At 30.5% G+C, this 20,624-nt stretch overlaps 2 protein-coding genes and 1 non-coding gene across 4 annotated transcripts; 1 reads left to right on the top strand and 2 right to left on the bottom strand.

The window, feature by feature from the left end:
• Window positions 1–542: 542 nt before the first annotated feature.
• On the top strand, window positions 543–7,014 carry LOC133286256 (uncharacterized). The gene is made up of 13 exons (XM_061483651.1): window positions 543–1,011; window positions 1,779–1,870; window positions 1,987–2,006; window positions 2,437–2,656; window positions 2,735–2,830; window positions 2,934–3,049; window positions 3,170–3,250; window positions 3,919–4,042; window positions 4,827–4,876; window positions 5,698–5,788; window positions 6,205–6,240; window positions 6,339–6,436; window positions 6,539–7,014. Exons 1-13 carry the CDS (start codon window positions 701–703, stop codon window positions 6,653–6,655), a joined length of 1,452 nt encoding a protein of 483 aa, XP_061339635.1. The 5' UTR covers window positions 543–700; the 3' UTR covers window positions 6,656–7,014.
• Window positions 7,015–7,836: 822 nt separating this feature from the next.
• On the bottom strand, window positions 7,837–7,920 carry TRNAL-CAA (transfer RNA leucine (anticodon CAA)). The gene has a single exon. It is a non-coding gene; the product is annotated as a tRNA-Leu (tRNA).
• Window positions 7,921–8,804: 884 nt separating this feature from the next.
• LOC133286283 (uncharacterized) lies at window positions 8,805–10,484 on the bottom strand. Of its 2 annotated transcripts, XM_061483680.1 has the most exons (3): window positions 10,414–10,479; window positions 9,912–10,034; window positions 8,805–9,357 (listed from the first exon to the last, which is right to left on the bottom strand). In XM_061483680.1, exon 3 carries the CDS (start codon window positions 9,347–9,349, stop codon window positions 9,176–9,178), a length of 174 nt encoding a protein of 57 aa, XP_061339664.1. In that variant the 5' UTR covers window positions 9,350–9,357; window positions 9,912–10,034; window positions 10,414–10,479; the 3' UTR covers window positions 8,805–9,175. The 2 variants fall into 2 exon arrangements, with proteins under 2 accessions (XP_061339664.1, XP_061339663.1); XM_061483679.1 differs by lacking the exon at window positions 9,912–10,034 and having other exon boundaries at window positions 8,811–9,357; window positions 10,414–10,484.
• Between the last annotated feature and the right edge of the window lie 10,140 nt (window positions 10,485–20,624).

The following is a 20,624-nucleotide window of genomic DNA, read 5'->3' as shown; positions in this document are numbered from 1 at the left end:
GATCACAAGTTGGACCCTATATGTATATCAAGCCCTCCGATTCCCAAAACTCGGCCGAGTTTCAGTGACTCCCCTATGAGGGTTAGGGTCACAAGTTGGACCCTATATGTATATCAAGCCCTCCGACTCCCAAAACTCGACCGAGTTTCAGTGACTCCCGAATGAGAGGGGTCACTGGATGTTTTTTTTTTTTAAAGAAAATTTTATGAAACAACGTCGTTTTAATAAAAAAATAAAAAATAAAAATACTTGCAAACCTAAATGGTATCTTGGTGAGCCTGAATTTGATGATGTTACTTTTCATTAACTCTGTTTGAATATGAGTTTTGTACTTTGGTATCTTGATACTTTAATTAGGTTGTATAATATTGACTTGTAATTGTAATTAGTGAATTATGTTAAGTATATTTTCAATCTTTGATGATTGATGATTTATTTTTTAAATTTTTATATTTATAATTTTTTAATATATAAAACTGGGTGAGCACTCAACATAGTGACTCCGTAATTTCTCAATTGAACCAATAAACCTCTGATCTCGATCGGTTGGATGGCTGGGCGGATTTTTAAAGACTGGTGTGGTGTATCTCCTACGACATTATAGACATTAATTGTCAAAAAGACAAACACAAATACACACAACTCTCCAAACAAACACGAGTGCAGGAATCGCTTATGATGAAAATCGCGTTTACGAGGGATGAGTTTCTTACAGGGAATAGTGGATTCGTTTAGCTCCATCTTCTCTCCCGATCCTTCTTCTTCTACTTCTTCTCAATCTCACCCCAATCTCACAGCTTCAGGAATGGAAGCTTCTCCGTCTTCGGTTTCAAACGAACGCGTAGCTTACAAGCTCAAAGGGTACTACGATTTGGCCACGCAAGAGATCGCAAAGGCAGTTAGGGCTGAAGAGTGGGGCTTGATCGACGACGCTCTTCTTCACTACAAGAACGCTCAAAGGATCCTCCTCGAGGCTAATTCAACTCCTGTTCCTTCCTTCATCACTTCCAGGTTCTCAGAATTTTCGATGAAACTTTTATTTTTTTGTTTTCTGTGATTTTCTATAATGGGTGTTTGCTAATAATGTTGGGTTTTTCATTGGGTTGGTGAGAAGTTAAATAAATAATAAATTTAAAAATTTGAAGGAAGTGGTAGTATGAAATTTCACTTGTTTGTCTCTTTTGAGTGATTTTCTATGCTGGGTGTTTAGAAATAGTGTTGGGGGGTTTTTATTCTGTTGATGAAAAAAATGAAGGAGGTGACAAATGGGGTAAATTAGGTTCTTAAGTTTGCATTTTTTTTTTTAAATCTTTATGTCGTGGGCAAAAATTTGAATCTTATCAATTGAAATTTTTCAAAAAGAATAAGGAATGCTTGGATTTTGGAATTGCACCTGAACTTAGTGATTTAATTCCAAAGGGTTGTCCTTAGCTTTGTACCATCTTGGACGTAGTCCATTTACAACTGTTCTTAATAGTTGAACAACATAGAAGCGTCTTTATTGCTTAAATGGTGTCAATTGAGTTTTTAATGAGAAAAGGGCATTTTCAAATTTTTGGTCTCTTGCATTCCTCCTTTTTATTTTGAAGCATTTTTCCAGCTTCCAAATTGCACCAGAATTCAGTGATTTCATCTTAAAGGAGCATCTTTGGCTTTGTAGCAGCTCAGATGATAGTCCATCACTTCATTTACACCATATTCTTAATAATGTGATGACAAAGGATAGTTCTTATGATGTTTTTGTTGTTTGCTTACTGAAATTAATGATTCTGTGACAGTGAACAACAGAAGGTGCAATCATATCGTCAAAAGATATCTAAATGGCAGGGCCAAGTTTCTGACAGATTACAGAGTCTCAGTAGACGAGCAGGTGTATATTTGTTTGGGCAACAGTATTTTTTTTCCCTCCCAATTATAAACTTTCCAAAAGTGCTTACTGTTTTTTGTTATCCTCCACTTCTTCCTGTTCCCTTTTTACCATTTCAGGTAGTTCATCTGCCAATCAGGTATGCAATGATCTAGCTAAACTGTAAGTTTGAAATTTTGTCTTTTAGTCCTTTTTGGCTCAATGAAGTTGGTGCTTGTTAAAACAGAAAGTGTTTTTAGCATAGTACTTAATTTTTTTACTTTCTGACTCTAAAATGTAAGCATCTTTTGTTTGACAAATGGGTCTTGCACAATATCATTATTGGAAATATATTAGCTGTTGGCATTGTATTTTGTATTATAAATGTGGAGTTTCCTATTAGACTTCCATGTAGAAAGTTATATTTGTCATTTTAGATAATAAGTTTATTGACTAATGTTGAGAATGTTTGGCCTTACTGTTTGCATTGTATGTTCTTACTGTATGTTGGGACTAGGTACTAATTTTATGATTATAATGAACCTTTAATATTTCTTCCCTTTTCTGGTTTTCCCCAAAAATGTTTGCAGAGCACCTCAAAAATTGCACAAACTGCTGCAGTTCCAATTAAACCATCAAATACTAGAAACAATGTGTTGCAGAAGTTTCCTCAAACAACAGGTCAGGTGAATAAAGTTGGAAGCCCAAAATCTAGTCAAGCGTCTGGTGCAAATTATGACACAAAACTTGTTGAAATGATTAACACTGCCATAGTAGATAGAAGTCCTTCTGTTAGATGGGAAGATGTTGGTATGAATCTATGCACATTTGCTTTTATCTCTTTCGTTATGTGTTATCAGTTGTTTGATTCTTACTGTGGAAATGCAGCTGGGCTTGAGAAAGCAAAACAAGCTCTAATGGAGATGGTTATTTTGCCAACTAAGAGAAGAGACTTGTTCACTGGTCTTCGAAGGCCAGCTAAAGGTAATGCCTTGGAACCTCGTACATTTGGTTATATAATAGATAATGGAGAAAATTGGAGAATGAAAATTTCAAATATTGAAACTGCTGAACTTTTTTATTATAGGGTTGCTTCTCTTTGGTCCGCCTGGTAATGGAAAGACCATGCTTGCCAAAGCAGTGGCTTCAGAATCCGAAGCAACATTTTTTAATGTGTCGGCAGCTTCCTTGACATCAAAATGGGTATGTCTCTATGTACCTGAACTTGTTTGTGTTGACTTTCATTTCATTTCTTATGTTAATGTGATTATGTAATTCTTAAGAGTTAAGAAGTTTAATCATGTTTAACTCATACCTCAATAGGTGGGTGAAGGAGAAAAGCTTGTCCGGACACTATTCATGGTAGCTGTATCCAGACAGCCATCTGTAATTTTCATGGATGAGGTATCTGTCTCGTGTATAGAATAGAGAAATGGCTCTCCCCACCCCTCCCCCTTCTAAATATGACAAGACAGATTATCATGGAAGAATATGTTTAGGGACAATACATCTATTGTAGCTTGCTTTAGAAGTAATTGACTACTTCAGAATCAATTCTTGAAGGACATTGTTTACTATCTCTTCAAACAGGCCCATTGTATTCCCATGATTTTTGTCTGACACTTGATTCAGATTCCAACTCGAATTGGTTTTGTTTGGACTATAATTCTTAAGAACACAGTTTTTAAATTTGTGTAGCTAAGGATCCCTTTTGATAAAAATTGTCTTGGGTGTTTTTATCTTCTAATTAACCTAGGTTAATGACTTGAGATATTTGTTAAGACTGATGATGCTTGTAAGCTACGCTATGTCATTTTTGAGTGACATAGATGATTTATTTATCACATTAGTCAATGTGGGTTCATAACGTTGTCTGTCTCCCAGCATCGTTCAACAAGCATTATCATTGATTGTCTCAATCTTGTTTTGTTTAACAGTTAATTTTCTCTTCCTGAAGCCATACTAGTTAAATGGGTGAATTTATCAAGCTGAAAGAAAAGGTTGCATGCTGCTTGTGTAAATTTGGTCTCCACTCTAAACAATATTAATTCCCTTTTTTTTACTGATAACAGATTGATAGTATAATGTCAACAAGGTTGGCAAGTGAGAATGATGCCAGCAGAAGATTAAAATCTGAATTTCTTATCCAGTTTGATGGAGTGACTTCCAATCCTAATGATATTGTGATTGTAATTGGTAAGCATTACATCTGATGATACTTAATCGTTCTCTTTCTAGAAATGAGTATGATTTAGATTTTAGATCCAATCTGCTGGTAATTAGCAGAATAACATATCTACCATGAGTGGTTTAGCTTCTTTGTAATACTTGCAGTTGCTGGTCTTGGTTTCCCTTTGGCAAATGACACGTCTGCCATGAGCAGGGCTCTTGCTTAGCTTCTTTGGAATAGTTACAGTTTCTGGTCTTGGTTCCCCTATGGCAAATGACATTTAATGGTTAAAATACATTGCTAGGGAGTGTTGGAATTTGAAAAATTCATGGGAACATTGTAACTGGAGTTTTCTGTAAACTGCTTGATGAATGTAATGTCATTTTGTTTTTTAAGCATGTATAGTGCAATTAAAATTGGTTGATGGGCTTTGGGACTGTTTGTTCTCATCTTTTGGAACACCATGGGACCATGACACAACTATTATATTCTCCTCTTTTTTTCACTTTTAAATTCAGTTGTATCTCAATCTCTTACAGTTTGTGGTATGTTGAAAACAATACTAATTCCTTTTTTGGCATGGTTGCCATTGTAATCTGGCCTCCTATGAATGTGGTATCTGTATATGGATGGATTAAGACTGAATTTTGGCTATTGTAGATCTGGAATTGCTTGCTTCATCAGATTTTTTTTTTATTTCACAAAATAACTTAAGCTAACCAAATCATAGAGTATAGATAATTGAGTTCCTGGTTGTGTATCTGTAGTCTAATTGAACTTTTATAAATTTCATTTCCCTTCTGAATATAGGTGCGACTAATAAGCCACAAGAATTGGATGATGCTGTTCTTAGGAGACTGGTGAGAATTTATTCAGTTTCCTAATACTGAAAGTGTAGAGAATATAATATAGTTCAAGAATTCAAGTTGCTGATGTGATTTTAAATGGAGAGTAATGAATGTTTTATCATTTTTTTCTCATTGATGAGAAGTTTTTTTTTTTTTTGGCTGTTGATGTGAAGTATTATACAGGGAATGATGCTTTTTTTTTAACTCAATGATTATTATGTGTCTTGTTATAGGAGAATCCTCAGAGTTTGGTTGTTCTACCTTAAGTAGTTGATAAATGTGATTCTGTCTACTATAATGAATAGTGGCTTAAAATGGTCATATGAATGAGAAACCTTCTGGTTGATAATATTATGTTATAGGTTAAAGACTGCATCCCTATTTTTTTATAACGCATGATCTTCTATGTTGCATATAGACCTTTGTTGATTGTAGCATGTCCGTTATTGGTGAACCGTAAACTTCTAATCAATAGTCTCTTCTATGTACCTTGACAAATTCCTTAGGCTCCTAACAATTGCTTTGTATGGAATTTCTATTTGCATGGAAATATGGCAATCATGTACTTCTTTCCCGCTGGCTTATGTTCTATTTTATCATTCCTTCTAAAACTTTTCTGAAATGTTATATACAGAAACTTTTAACTCTTCAAATAAAAAGGAAAAAAAAAAATCAGTAAAACCCTTTGAAGTATATTTGTAAAGAGACATGCCATTTGTTCAATTGAAATCTATGCATAATTGTATAACATGGATAGTAGTTGTCATGAGCTTGAACCACAGGCATCTTCTTTACTAACTGTGTTCTTGGGTTTACTGTGAAATGTTAACTAGGTAAAGAGAATATACATACCTTTACCAGAAGAAAATGTTCGGAAACTTCTGTTAAAACACAAACTCAAGGGTCAAGCATTCTCCTTACCTAGTAAGCAATGTGCTCTAATTATTTTTGTTTTTATTTTCTTCTATTTTCTTCTGAAACTTCTCCTCTTGATTTGTGTATTCTATGGTGCCACTAAGTACATGTTTTCTTGTTATATTTTCTTCTAGCGTGTTCTGGTTCTATGGTGACTGGACCTTCATTTATTCTGGTTCTGTATAAAACTTATTGCCAAATTTGCACAAACTATATACTTGTTAATTGTTAGCCAAACAAGACACCGGAAATCGCATCAACCGATCATGCAAAAAAAATTATTGAGTCTGTGTTCTCTTTTGCATGCTTGTAACTTTCTTCGTTGACATCTTTCGCAAAATAAAGCTCAAGAATTTATCATTGTATTATGCTATTACTTGCACTGCTCTGTTTTTAACTAAAAATTTAGGTTTTGTGTGTTATAGGTGGAGATTTAGAGAGGCTTGTAAAAGAGACAGAAGGTAATTCTTTTCCTAGTAATTTTTTCTTTCTTTTTTTTCTTTTTAAAAAATAAAATAAAAAAAATATGGCCATTGTGATTGTTATTCTTGGTTTGCAGGATATTCTGGAAGTGATCTGCAAGCCTTGTGTGAAGAAGCTGCAATGATGCCAATTAGAGAGCTTGGTGCTGACATTCTTACTGTCAAGGCAAATCAGGCATGCTATTTTGAAATTGCTATAATTTTAGATGTGGATTAGTATCAACTCTTGTAAGTGAAAAACCTTCCTTTATTGTTAACTATTTTTCGGTTTTACCAGGTAAGAGGACTGAGGTACGAGGATTTCAAGAAGGCAATGGCTGTCATCAGACCAAGCCTAAACAAAAGCAAGTGGGAAGAGCTTGAGCGCTGGAATGAGGAGTTTGGCTCTAATTGAAGTTGTATTCAGAAAATGCTCAAATGCATACATATATGCATGAAATTTGAAAGAAAATAAACATGAGTACATTAACTGAAATAGATCAAGACAAAGACATCAAAGCTAGTGGCTAAAATAATGAATCAGGGTGCTGCTAATTTTGTAAATGGCTATGCTGAAATCATATTTCCAGCCTGTAGCCTTTAAGCCTTTGTTTTGAACTTCGAAACCTTCAGTACATTTCAGCCTTGAATGGAATGGCTGCCATTAATTTTTTTTTTTTTTTTATTCTTTGTATATCTTTCTAACTCTAAGGTTACTATACTTAAGTGCTTTTGGGGTGATTGTAAATCCATCACCTCCTCCTTTCGAAAAAAAGAGAGAATATGAATTTTGAACTGTAGTGATTCTGAAACGGTGCAATGGCTTTATTATAAAGCTAGCCTTTGTGAGTATATTAATATTGGATATAATTTATCATGGTAAGACTATCTTATCAGTTTTAATTTGATTTATTAAAATACGAAATTGTTTTTATCATTACTCACGAAGAAACTTAACAAAATTTAACAACAAAATCAAGGTTTGTATTGAGCTGAAACTTGTTCCAACGGCTGTATGCAAAGTATTGAAGATTTAGCCATGAATATAAAGCTGGTTTATGGGAATGAAATCAAGGAATAAGATGCCTAACCCAGCTTATTGTATATTTTATGTTGTAATAGCAAATTATGAACGAACTTTCATTCTCAAAAGTAGTCTCAAATTTGGTTTCTACACAACCACTGTAGGATAGGATGTGTATCAACAACTCTTCAAGTTGAGTAAAAGCTGACTTCAGATTTGATGCATTTTTTCAGTTTCTCATTTCTCATATCAAAACTAATGTTATCATACTAGGGATGAATTTGGTGTGCCTTCAAAATCAGGAGGAAAAATTTAACAATTAATTTTATAAAATAAAATTGCATTACGAAAAAAAACTGCGATTTTCTCTTTCAATTTGTAGTAGACAAACTGATTTTCAGGGAATATAAACTCACGATTTGGTAAGAATAAAAGAAAAAAAAAATAATAGTATGAGATACATGGATGCTTCTGTGAATCTAAACACCAGGTTTCAATTAAATATCTCCTATTTTTAATTATTCTTATGTTAATACGATATCAAATCCAAAAATTAGAGAGGAAACTTAAAATGTCAGAAGTGGGATTTGAACCCACGCCCTCTCACGAGGACCAGAACTTGAGTCTGGCGCCTTAGACCACTCGGCCATCCTGACGAATTGATGCTTACTTAAATTAATTTTTCTTCATATATTATTCATATTATCGTTGAATTCGTCAGACATTCATATGCAATAAAGTATAACACACACACACATTCTTTGTATGTCTACTATGTAAATGAGATTTTCTACACCAACAAAGCAGCATGCATCATATACCTAATTCTAGTGAATGATTTATCATGTCTCAACAGTCAACTAACCCATCTAATGTATGTACAAAAACGACTTTTTTTTGTTATTTTTGTCCAAGATGTCTAATTTAACTTATTTAATCCTATTAAATAATATGCTTATACAAAATACGATGCATTTTTCTTTGGGGTACATGACATAATGCCAGGTTTTTTTCTTTTCTTTTTTGATAACATAATGCCAGTTTTTTTATTCTTATTAAAGAATACTACGCTAAGAAATTACTACACTCAAAAATAATTTCACTTGATATTTTCCGAATAAACTCAATACTAGGCGTTCCTACTACGTTTGGATTGAAATTACACTTCTATCCATCTTTTTCTGGGTTTAAGATGCGGTTTAGAAACTTCAAAAATAAATCATTAACTGTATTCAGCGGAAAAATTATTAGCATTAGCATTAGTTTGAAATTTAAATTATAATATTAATCCATTGAAGAAAACATTTTTAGTAAAAGAAAATAAAAAATGGCAGATAACCAATTCATAATAAAACACAGTAATTATTAATAGATTTGGATATTTTCAGAAAAAGGCACACACTTTTTAATGCATAATAGACCCACTATTACTTGTGCATCCACCAAGTACTACACATAACAGTAGTAGTTGGTGACTTTCATTGTTCTATTCAAAGAAAATGGGAGAATCCAAATCCATTTTTAATCAACCAAAAGCATAAACATCACAACAGAAACAAATACCAAATACTAAAACTGGCAAAGGGGCAAACCCGGTACATAAGGTTCCTGGACTTATGAAGATAAAAGTGAGGGTTACTTGCACGCATTCTTACCCTCGTATTCTTACAAAGAGACTATTTCTCAAACACAAATGTGACATTCCAGTCCCAAGAAACAACCTTACCGCTGATCAAGGCTCACCCTCAAATATGAAAAACTTAATCTGAATAGAAAAAGAACAGAGATAGAAACAGTAAAAAAAAAGAAGTTGGTATTATTCAACTTCTAATACAAAATATGATAATTGTCTAAAAAAGCAGTACAGGATTGGTGCAGTTACAATGAAAGGCAAACATGAAAGTTGCCCTATCACTTCATTTTAGCCTCTGTAAACAGAACATGACGATTAACCCTAGGATCATATTTTCGAAACTCAAGCTTCTCTGTAAACTGCCTTGGTTTCCTCTTAACATAGAAGAATCCAGTCCCAGCAGCAGACACTAGTTTTACAAACATCTGAGCCTTCTTCTTCTTGTCACCCATTCCTTACTCTAGCAAAAGACAAATGAATTATTATTAAAACTCGATAATTGTTCTACATCATTAACTGCAATCTTTCTTGTTTTTCAATTAAAAAGAAAAGAAAATTAGACATGGTACACTAGAAAGCTACTTCAGATAACAGTGTTGCATCAACCAAGTGTCTTCTAAGTTAGAACTCCAGTTTTATATAAAATCAATGTACATTTTGAGATATACTACATCAAATTTGTTTGTGATTGGGAATGAATATCATGGATTCAGTTTCCATGAGAACTACATAAATAAGCTTTGAACACCATGAATGACAGTTTAGTTAGAGTTATATTAAAAGGATGATAAAACTTGAGAGTTTAAGTAAACATGCAAAGGCTGTATAGTTTCCAAATAACATCTACTACATAATAACAAATGCAAATATCAAATAATCAATCAACAGTAATTATTCATTTCAGTGACCGTTGACCAATCAATTAATCATAAACATTTTAAGAATCAAACTCCCAACTCCCAAGTATGTTTTAAATACAAATTCAAGTTTAAACAAATCAAAGTAGGAGGCTACCACAATTCACAACTAATCTATATTGTTGCAGCTCAGCTCCGTCAAGGAAAACTTGCCATCATGTTTCTGTTCTCCACCTTTCAACCATGTTTGAGGAACACGCAGAAACATGCACTGATATAACTAGAAAGTAAAGCCACAAAATATAAGCTCATGAAATTCCAATCCCTAGAAATGCTTCAGGTCTAACATGAACCACATAGTAAGGAACACAAAAGCACCCATCTTCAAATACAAAAAATACATTAAAAAATCACATTTTTATTCATATGAAAATAATTTACCATAAAAAAGAGAAGACCCATCACAGAATAGGTTACATATAACAAATCCCAGATTCCCAATACTCAAAATAGTTAACACACAACACAAAAGAGGATGAAAATTGAAAATCAATCATGCTAAAGGAAAATAAATAAATAAATAAATAAAGCCATTGAAGAATAGAATAAAAGCAAGAAAGTAATAAATCATCCAAGTAAAGGAGAAAACCGGAACATACCCAGATTCGAGAAAATGCTCAGAGGCCAACGTTAGGGAAAAGCAGAAGCAGAGAAGAGAACAGGGTTTTGCACAAAACCTTCGAATCAAATTTTGATGATTTTGATCTCAGAAATATAATTTTTACTGAAAGTACGAAAATGCCCCCCTCAATTTTTGCTTTGCCTCTTCTACCTACCCTTCCCTAATCGTCCTTATGATAATTCACCTTAACTTTGGGATTTTATTTTATTTTTTTTAACTTTCCAAATTGTTTTTTTTTTTCAATGTGAAGTTAATTTTGTATAGACGTTTGTATAGACGTAGTAAAATTATGGGCAAAATGTTTGTTATTTTAAAAAATATTTTATATTATTTTAAGTGAAATAATCGTATTTTGATACATATTTAATATTTTTTATATTCTTTTTCTTTCACAAAATTAGGAGATAAGAGAAAAAATAATATTTATATAAAAGAGAAGGTAAAAAATCACTAAAATACACTCAGTTTATATGCTTTAAAATAATAAATATTGTTTCCTAAAATTATATCTCCGCAACCGCAAATATCATTTAATAAACTCAAGCCCGAGGACATCATGACTTATCAACCAGACAACCACAAAGGTTAAATGATAGAAATTCTTATAGTCTTGCCCTTTTATAAAATTAAACTTTGTTGATCATTAAATTGTTAAATAATAATATACAAAATTATTTGTAAAGAACTTGAATTGTTGAATTTAATATCATCACTCATGAGATTATAAGAGTTGCTTTGCTTCCCAGCGCTCGCAAGAAATCGATTGGAAAAACAAGTTCATATTTGTGTCATCGTATAGTTGGTTATCACGTCAGTCTAACACACACCGAAGGTCTCCGGTTTGAGTTTGGGCGACGCCACTTTGTATGTTTTTCATTCATTAATTTTGTATTTTTTTTTAATATTCCAATCGATTCATTGTTTCGCGACTAGTCTGATGAGATTAAGGTTTCAAACTCCTCCCAAAGACAATACTGAGAGGATCAAACACACTCTCACTTCTAAGAGGATCAAACGCATGCTCTCACTCGTATTCTATGTTGCACCGACACTGGCACGGGACACGAGATACGACACGACACTCCGACACGTTAATTCTAAAAATATTAGATTTCAACACGCTAGGACACGTTTTGATATTAAATAATATTTTTAATTTATATAGTGTATATTATATTTAATATTCAACAATTTAACAAAAAAATGAAGCCAAACTTATAATACCCATCAATTTTACAAAGAAACATAAGATATCCCAAATATTTATATTTAAATTCAATAAAATGGAAATCGTAATCCAACAAATCTAATAGTTAGAACTAAAAATGCAATGCAACACAAACTTTGAGCCCGTTTTTGAATCTCTACAATGCGTATTAGAGTGTCGGACACGATACGTCAGAATTTTTGAAGTGTCGGTGCATCATAGCTTTCACCTGCTCAATTCCCTGACACCAACTGAGCTACCATCATTTGGTGTAATTTTGCACTCTCAGTTTGACCCAAAGAAATTCACTGATATTTCAATTTCATCATTCCAAACAAGTTTATATAGCTAGTAATAATAGCTAGACTGAAATGATAATTCAAAAGACAACAATGCTGAAAGAGTAAAAGAAAATTGAACTTAAAACTTGTATGCTTAGAACATGTTACATAAAACGGCTCTTACTAGCATTCGTGGTCAATGTGGTAGTTGTTGCTTGTTGGAGGACAACACCATACTGGTCCTGGTTCGAATGCTGGTAGAATCCAAAAAAAACGGCTCTTAGGGTGTGTTTGGTAGAAGTTATTTTGAAATTTTGCTAGGCATCTGAAAGTGGGTAAATAGATTGTCCATATTTGGTACAGGTTTTTAAAAAATTTGCCTAGCTAACTGATTTCTCTAGCAGTTCAGCTTTATATGTAAAATTGGACCAAAAAGTGGGCGCTGAAATCCTATTTCTATGGTGGTATTCCATGGATGACTAGCTAAGTGAAAATGGTGAAAATACAAACTGCCAAAACTACCCTTTTCTCAACCGATTCTGTTGCCCAACGAAGCACTTGATGGAGTCTGTCTGTCAAATTGATTGGAGTTGTTCCTCTAAAAGCATCCCTTTTGTAACACAGTACACAGATCTCCAACCTTTGTTGTGCATTCTGTAACCAGTCACCACATCTTCTGTAACATAACCATATATCCACACAACTCGTTTGCCCATTTCAGTTTTATCCTCATAGACACAAGATACGGGGATGATAAATAAATGGTTCATGAGGCACGACAAGAGAACACGTGGAAGGCCAACAAGTTCTCTTCCTGGAAATAACAACAGTAGTTATAACTAAAATATAGTAAAGGGTTATTTTATAATTTTAACCTGGTTTTCCATCAATATTTTATCTTCGACCAAACATAAATTCAGGAATTTCACCCAATTTTTTCGATAATATTTTGTCCAACCAAACATCTTTTTTTTAACTTTCTTACATAACTCATTTTCCCTGCAGATCCCTAGTAATTACATTTCTCTAATAAAAAAAATTGCACCTGCACCAAACACCCCCTTAAGACTTTATTTACCCCAGTTTTGTGTCTACCTAGAAACACTTTTCATGATGATTTATTTTTATGTGATATATAAAAGCTGAACCAAATCATAAGAGTTTATTCAAGTGACAACTATGAGTAGGGATGGCAAAAACGAGCCAACCCGTCGGGTTGGCTCGCAACCCGTCTTAAATGAGTCGGGTTGGGTTGGCCTAAATGAGTTGCCAACCCGACTCAACCCGAACCGATACAACCCAGACCCAAACGAGCCAGCCCGCGGGTCAAACGAGCCAGCTCGCGGGTTGGGTATTTTTTTTAATTAAAAAAAATAATATGACTGTATTAAAAAAATAATAATAATAATATGAAAACTCCAAAACTGTCATACGCTCACATCGTCGTCACTCGTCACTTTCCTTAACCCTAAGATTCTTCTGCCCCCTTGGATAGCTTGTTCACCCTGTTACCATTAACCTTGCATCTTCAGGTCTATTGGCCTATTCTCTTGACAAACGCAATCCACTACTCCCAAGGTGCAATACCCTTTTCTCTATATTTCTCATCTTTCTTTTTTATTTTTCCCCAATATATATATGAAAATGGATTCATTGTTCTTCTTCGATGTTGTTGACATTATAAGATTTGTTACTTCAATCTTTTTTCTTTTTCCAATCTGGGTACCTTTGAAGAGATCAAAGTTGGAACCTTTTGGCAGTGTTGATAATTTTAGCAGTGTTGGAGAACAAATAAGACTAGTTCCACAAAAATCAATTTTTTTGAGCCAACCCGTGAGCCAACCCGCGAGCTGATTATCGAGCCAACCCGCGAGTCAACCCTAACCCGGCTCGGGTCGGGCTGGGTTGGGTATTCTGGCTCGTTTATTTTTTCGGGTCAACCCTAACCCAACCCGTTTTTTACGGGTTGAATACGGGTTAGACCGGGTTGGCCCGTTTTGCCAACCCTAACTATGAGCCCAAAATAAATAGGAAAACTTTTCATGATAATTTATTTTTGGGTTATATATGTCTTATGTTGTAGGAATAAAAATAACTTTCATGCGGATATAATAAAGAAGAGAGAGAAAGTGAGACGAGGAAGAAAAAAACTTGTGATCTCCATATTCTTATTGTGTCTGTAGGAACAAACAGTAACATGATAAATATATAACCATTTATTTTTATGTGATTCTTGAGAGTTTATTCAAGTGACATAAGAGTTCAAATTTTAGGAAAAAAAATTGGAGATAGAGTTAGATAATTGTCACGCAGCTTAAAAATAAACCAAAGAAGAAATCAATAGGAGTTACATAGGATTTGTTGGCAATTGAGATATTTTGGTTCTGATTAAGAAGATATTTTGATGTTGCTTGCAGTATTGTTAATCTCTTTTTATCTTGTTTAGGAGGTTCCACGAGATAAGGGCAAAGGAAGGATGCAGAAATAAAGAAAGTGGCCTTGCAAATTGCAATCTTTTCTTCTTCTTTTTTATCTCCTTTTGCTCTTGCTTATTTTTGTTAGTGATTCCAGCTGCGTTCCATTTATGGATTCGCAAATTTATATAAAAAGTTTTTAAAAAGAGGCAGGATCCTTTGACACTGGTGTCAAATTTAAAGTTTGACACCTCATCTGAGAGTCGTTAGATCAAAAAATATCAACGACTCTGATTTGTAAGCATGTGACACCATTGATATTTTTTTATCTAACGGCTCTTACCTCTTTTAAGGATCCTACCTCTTTTAAAAACTAACAATAACAAAAAGAGTGCTATTACGCAATTGTGGGTTCATTGAACATATTTAGTTTAAAATAAGTGTTTTATTAATCTCATGTTAAAGTAGATAAGTTATCTCATGTCATAGAGATAAACTTGTGGGTTCCACCACCTAAAAAAATAAAATAAAAGAAAAAGCTGGCACAGTTATCGAAGGGTGTGTACGAGAGAAAACTTATCTCATACAACATGAGAATAGTTTTTCCCTTAAATAAATAGACACATCCCTTAAAATTGTATTTGATGTATAATGAGGAATAATACAAGACAATAGGATGGCATAATTAGTTGAGGTATAATATAAACTTTTTTTTGTTTTTTTACTATTTGATAATTGAAGGACAATACAAGTAATTTTGTTACATATTTTTTTTATACATTTTTTGTAACATATTGTTGATACGTATAAGTACTGAACAGATTAATATAAATTTTACTATAATACTCTTTATGTACTAATTTATGTATTTTGAATTAAAATATATATAAAAAAATATTTTAATTTATGAGTTAATAATATTTATTGAAAAGTGTATATGATTTTAATACAAAGAATATGTTAAAGAAACCTCCTTTAGTTCGTTGAAAAGTTCATTAATGTATATTGTAATTGTCTTGATTCATAATATCAAATTCAAATTTTTAAATTTCTAATTATTTTCAGCTTTGTGTTCACCCTCACATGAATTTGAAATGTTTCCTATTATAATAAATTTTTAAATTTTTATTTTAACTTTAAATTTAAAAACTCAATTAAGATCTCACTAACTCCTGCATTGGTATTTGGCAGGCCTATTAAAATCCCCCTAACTTTCAAAATTTGAAATTTAAAGTTAATATAGGAGGAAAAAAATTCAGCATTAATTGGTGACAAACATCTATATTAATACCCCACTACTTTTTCAAAATTCGAATTTAAAACATAATATAAGTGAGAAAAGATTTCAAAATTAATTAGTGGCAGATAATTGTATTAATATCTCATTATATTCTACATAGAAATGGGAATTATTGACTATATTAATAATATTTATTGAAAAGTGTATATTATTTTAATACAAAGAATATGTTCAAGAAACCTCCTTTAGTTCGTTGAAAAGTTCATTAATGTATATTGTAATTGTCTTGATTCATAATATCAAATTCAAATTTCTAAATTATTTTCAGTTTTATGTTCACACCCATAGGAATTTGAAATGTTTCCTATTATAATAACTTTTTAAATTTTTATTTTAACTTTAAATTTAAAAACTCAATTAAGATCTCACTAACTCCTGCATTGGTATTTGGCATTCCTATTAAAATCCCACTAACTTTTAAAATTTGAAATTTAAACTTAATATAGGAGTAAAAAAAGTTCAGCATTAATTGGTGGCAAATATTTATATTAATACCCCCACTACTTTTTCAAAATTCGAATTTTAAACATTATATAGGTGGGAAAAGATTTTAACATTAATTAGTGGCAGACAATTGTATTAATATCTCATTATTTTCTACATAGAAATGGGAATTATTTAGTATATTAATAATATTTATTGAAAAATGTATATTATTTTAATACAAAAAATATGTTCAAAAAATCTCCTTTAGTTAGTTGAAAAGTTCATTAATTTATGTTGATGGAATAAAATTAAAACGAATACCAATTCCCTAAATTTTCAACGTTTGAATTTATTGATGATTTTAATGGTCAGATAACGTATGCTACAATTAAAGTTTACAATCAAATACAAGTGAATCCATTAGTATATATTATCAATGGAGTTATATAATTGTGACAATCGGTACAAAAATAATACAAAACACTAAGAAATTCCCATACAAGTACTTTTTTAAGAAAAATATTTAACGTAAACGTTTTAAATTTATATGTATAACCAATTCAAAAAAATATAAAATTATAAATTAAACGAAAAAATTAATTTTTTAAAGAATATTTATAATTAATTCAAAAGAATTTAAATTTTAAATTTCAATAAAAAAAGGACATCTATCATTTTGTAAAAAATAAATTATAAAAATTTAATCACTACAAAAATGTAATTTAATATATAAGAAATAAATTAAACTTTTATTCTTTTGATGTAAGAGAATAATTAACACAATTTTCTATGTCGTGAGTGAATAACTAGAAGTTATTACTCGAAGAATATGCACGGTTTTTTATACATGTTTTCCACTACTTTTTGTGAAGGAATTTAAGTTTATTAATAATATTTATTATTATGTCTATTGAGTGAGAAAATATTTACTATTTAAAATTGAAATTTTTAAATTTAAATTTTGAATTTGTTAGGTGAAAAAATAGTTCAGCACTTAATGTTTCTGCAGTAGGAAAAGAGATATATATATATATAATAAATTTAAATTTAATATAAAATTATAGATTAAATACTAAAATATTTAAAATTATAAAAATACATTTATAGTCGATAAAAATTATGTAAACTTTCAAATTTAAAAGGAAAATAAGAAATGGCATAATTTATACTTTACAAAAAAATAAATTAAAATTTTAACATAAAAATTTTAAATATACATCTATAACCAATTAAAATAATTTATATGTATTTTTAAAAAAAATATTTAACATAAAATTTTAAATATACATGTATAACCAATTAAAAAAATATATAAAAATCATAAATTGAAATAGAAAAAAATTATATAAAAAAATATGTATAATTAATAAAAAATGATTTAAATTTTAAATTTAAATAAAAAATGACGTCTGTCATTTTGTAAAAAAAAATTATTAAAATTTAAGAACTATAAAAATAAAAATTTTAATTTAGTACATAAGAAAGAAATTAAACTTCCATTTTTTTTATTGCAAAAGTGTAATTAACATAAATACTTGAAAAAAAAAATTATTTATATAAAATGATGATAGTTAGATGTGAAAACTGGGCTCGGCCCGGAGGGCCGGCCCGCCAATATATTTTTATAATTCAATTTAAATTTTATCGTTCTTCCTTTATAATTAAATTTTTAAATCTGATTTCAATTTTTGTAAATACAAATTTGTGGAATTCCAAAGACTAACGACACTAATCCTTGCAAAAAAAAAATTATATAAAATGCTGACAGTTAGAGGTGGAATACTGGGCTCGGCCCGGAGGGCCGGCCCGCTAATATGTTTTTATAATTCAACTGAAATTTTATCCTTCTTCTTTTATAATTAAATTACTAAATCTGATTTCAATTTTTGTAAATATAAATTTCTGAAATTTCAAAGACTAACGACACAAATTCTTGCAAAAAAAATAATTATTTATTATTATTTTATAAATTTGATTGTAGTAAATGAAAGTTTATTTCTGAGATAAAATATAAAAACCTAGACGCAGCTATAAAAATCTTTTTTCGTGGATAAATATAAAAACTTTTTACATGCTGATAGTTAGATGTGGCAAACTGGACTCGGCCCGGAGGGCCGACCCACAAACACATTTTTATAATTAAATTAAAATTTCATTCTTCTTCTTTTATAATTAAATTCCTAAATCTGATTTTAATTTTTGTAAATACAAATTTTTAAAATTTCAAATACTAACGACATTAATCCTTGCAAATAATAATTATTTATTATTATTTTTTAAATGTGATTGCAATAAATGAAAGTCGATCTCAAAGATCACTGTAGTTGCTTTGATTCTGTTCATATGCATTTGTTGCAATGTAAGCAAAAAATATGACTTATACATGCTTATTTGATTAAGTTGCATTCAAATCCCGTTCGACAACATTTTTTTTTTGTCCTTAAAAAAATTTAATCCAATCTTTTTTTTTGCTGATACTATGACTTTTGGGAGTTAACATATTAGTGTCACTTATTTAATGAGTTTTTGCCTTTTGTATCGTAGGCACAAGGAACGAAAATCACACAAGAAATTACATATTTAGTAAGTGTTAAACTTATCCCTCTAACGATTGCTACGAAATGACACTGAATGAATAGCGTTTTCATATTATAGGTAAAAGCAGATATTTTAAATTCATATTTGGTTGGTGTTATTGTTACCTTGATTTTGTTGATGAATGTTATAGTTAGCAATGATTTGTATGTATTTTTCTTTTTATATCCCTTTCTCATGTTAACATGGTGTATTATAACGTATTATGGTGTATTATGATGTAGTTGTATGCAAAATTAATTATCCCTCAGAATAGCAAATTTTTGTTTGTGGTTAATTTTTTTCACCTTAAATATAGAACAAAATAACAACATAATTTTTTTTTTGTAAGTATAAGGTTTGCAGTGCGATTAACCAACCATGGCGGACGACAAAAATTTTGATCTTTTTTTCCCTGTGCATCGCACGGGTAATATACTAGTTTAGTTTAAAATAAGTGTTTTATTAATCTCATGTTAAAGTAGATAAGTTATCTCATGTCATAGAGATAAACTTGTGGGTTCCACCACCTGAAAAAATAAAATAAAAGAAAAAGCTGGCATAGTTATCGAAGGGTGTGTACGAGAGAAAACTTATCTTATACAACATGAGAATAGTTTTTCCCTTAAAATAAATAGACACATCCCTTAAAATTTTATTTGATGTATAATGAGGAATAATACAAGACAATAGGATGGCATAATTAGTTGAGGTATAATATAAACTTTTTTTTGTTTTTTTACTATTTGATAATTGAAGGACAATACAAGTAATTTTGTTACATATTTTTTTTATACATTTTTCGTTACATATTGTTTGATACGTATAAATACTGAACAGATTAATATAAATTTTACTATAATACTCTTTATGTACTAATTTATGTATTTTGAATTAAAATATATATAAAAAATATTTTGATATTATTTAATTTATTTTCACATTTTAATTTTATATATAATTTATTATTAATTATTTAATATATTTTGGGTTGTGATATAATATATTTTGATAGAGGTAGATGATTTATCTATTTTGTGACATAAATAAATTTCAAAAATACAATATTTTTTCATTTGGGTGTTATCATTTGTTGTGTTATTTAATATTTTAATTTCTAAACAACTATTTTCATATGTACATTATTTCAAGTCATAATTAAATTAAACACCTTTATATTGACAACATAAATTTATTTATTTTTCATTTAGTATTTTCATCAAAAATAATTTTATCAAACTAATGTAATTATATATATCTGATTTAATTATTATTAAACTTACACGAAAATAATTTTTAATTTTTAACTTTTTATCCCTCTTGTTAGTCTCTCTCTAAACCCAGTCATGTTTTGACAATGGCAATTGGGTTTTGAGGTGAAGTTGGAGATGGTAATTTTGGTTTAATATGTTTTATACTATGGGACAAAAAGTTGTTCCGTGATTTAATAGGGGACAAATACTTTTAATTTTATTCATTAGTTCACCCTTAATTTTGTCCAATCCCGTAATAAAAAATAAATATTATCCCATTCAATATTTCCTTTTAAAGCAAATCAAAAGACCCTAAAACTCCGGGAGTTAGTACTATTGCCGTTTGATTATTTTAAGGAAAAATTATTTATCTTTTTAAATGACATAATTTATATGATTTTATTTTCATAAAGAGATAATAACCACATCTCTATTCTTTTATTCATTATCTCTTTCCTTCATGATTTATTTCTTTCTCTCACCTAAAATGACATAACTTTACATACTTCAATATGACACACACTTTTTTCTTATTTTAAATAAATAAATAGACACAGATGGCGGCTCATACAGGCTACAGCCATTACTAACCGTATAGATGCTGCCTTTTCTTTTAAAAAAATAAGTACAACCTTTTAGACAAAGTAGATATATAAAAAAAATATTGGTCATTTTAAATAATATAATTTTGTGTTATTTTAAATGAAATAAATTATATTTTGATAGATTTTTG

This window comes from Gastrolobium bilobum, unplaced genomic scaffold (assembly GCF_033153095.1).
Source record: "Gastrolobium bilobum isolate Gb01-03AN ecotype WA unplaced genomic scaffold, APGP_CSIRO_Gbil_v1 utg12063, whole genome shotgun sequence".
Classification (NCBI taxonomy): domain Eukaryota; kingdom Viridiplantae; phylum Streptophyta; class Magnoliopsida; order Fabales; family Fabaceae; genus Gastrolobium; species Gastrolobium bilobum.
The sequence above is the reverse complement of the archived record's forward strand: the minus strand, read 5'-3'. Positions and strand labels throughout refer to the sequence as shown.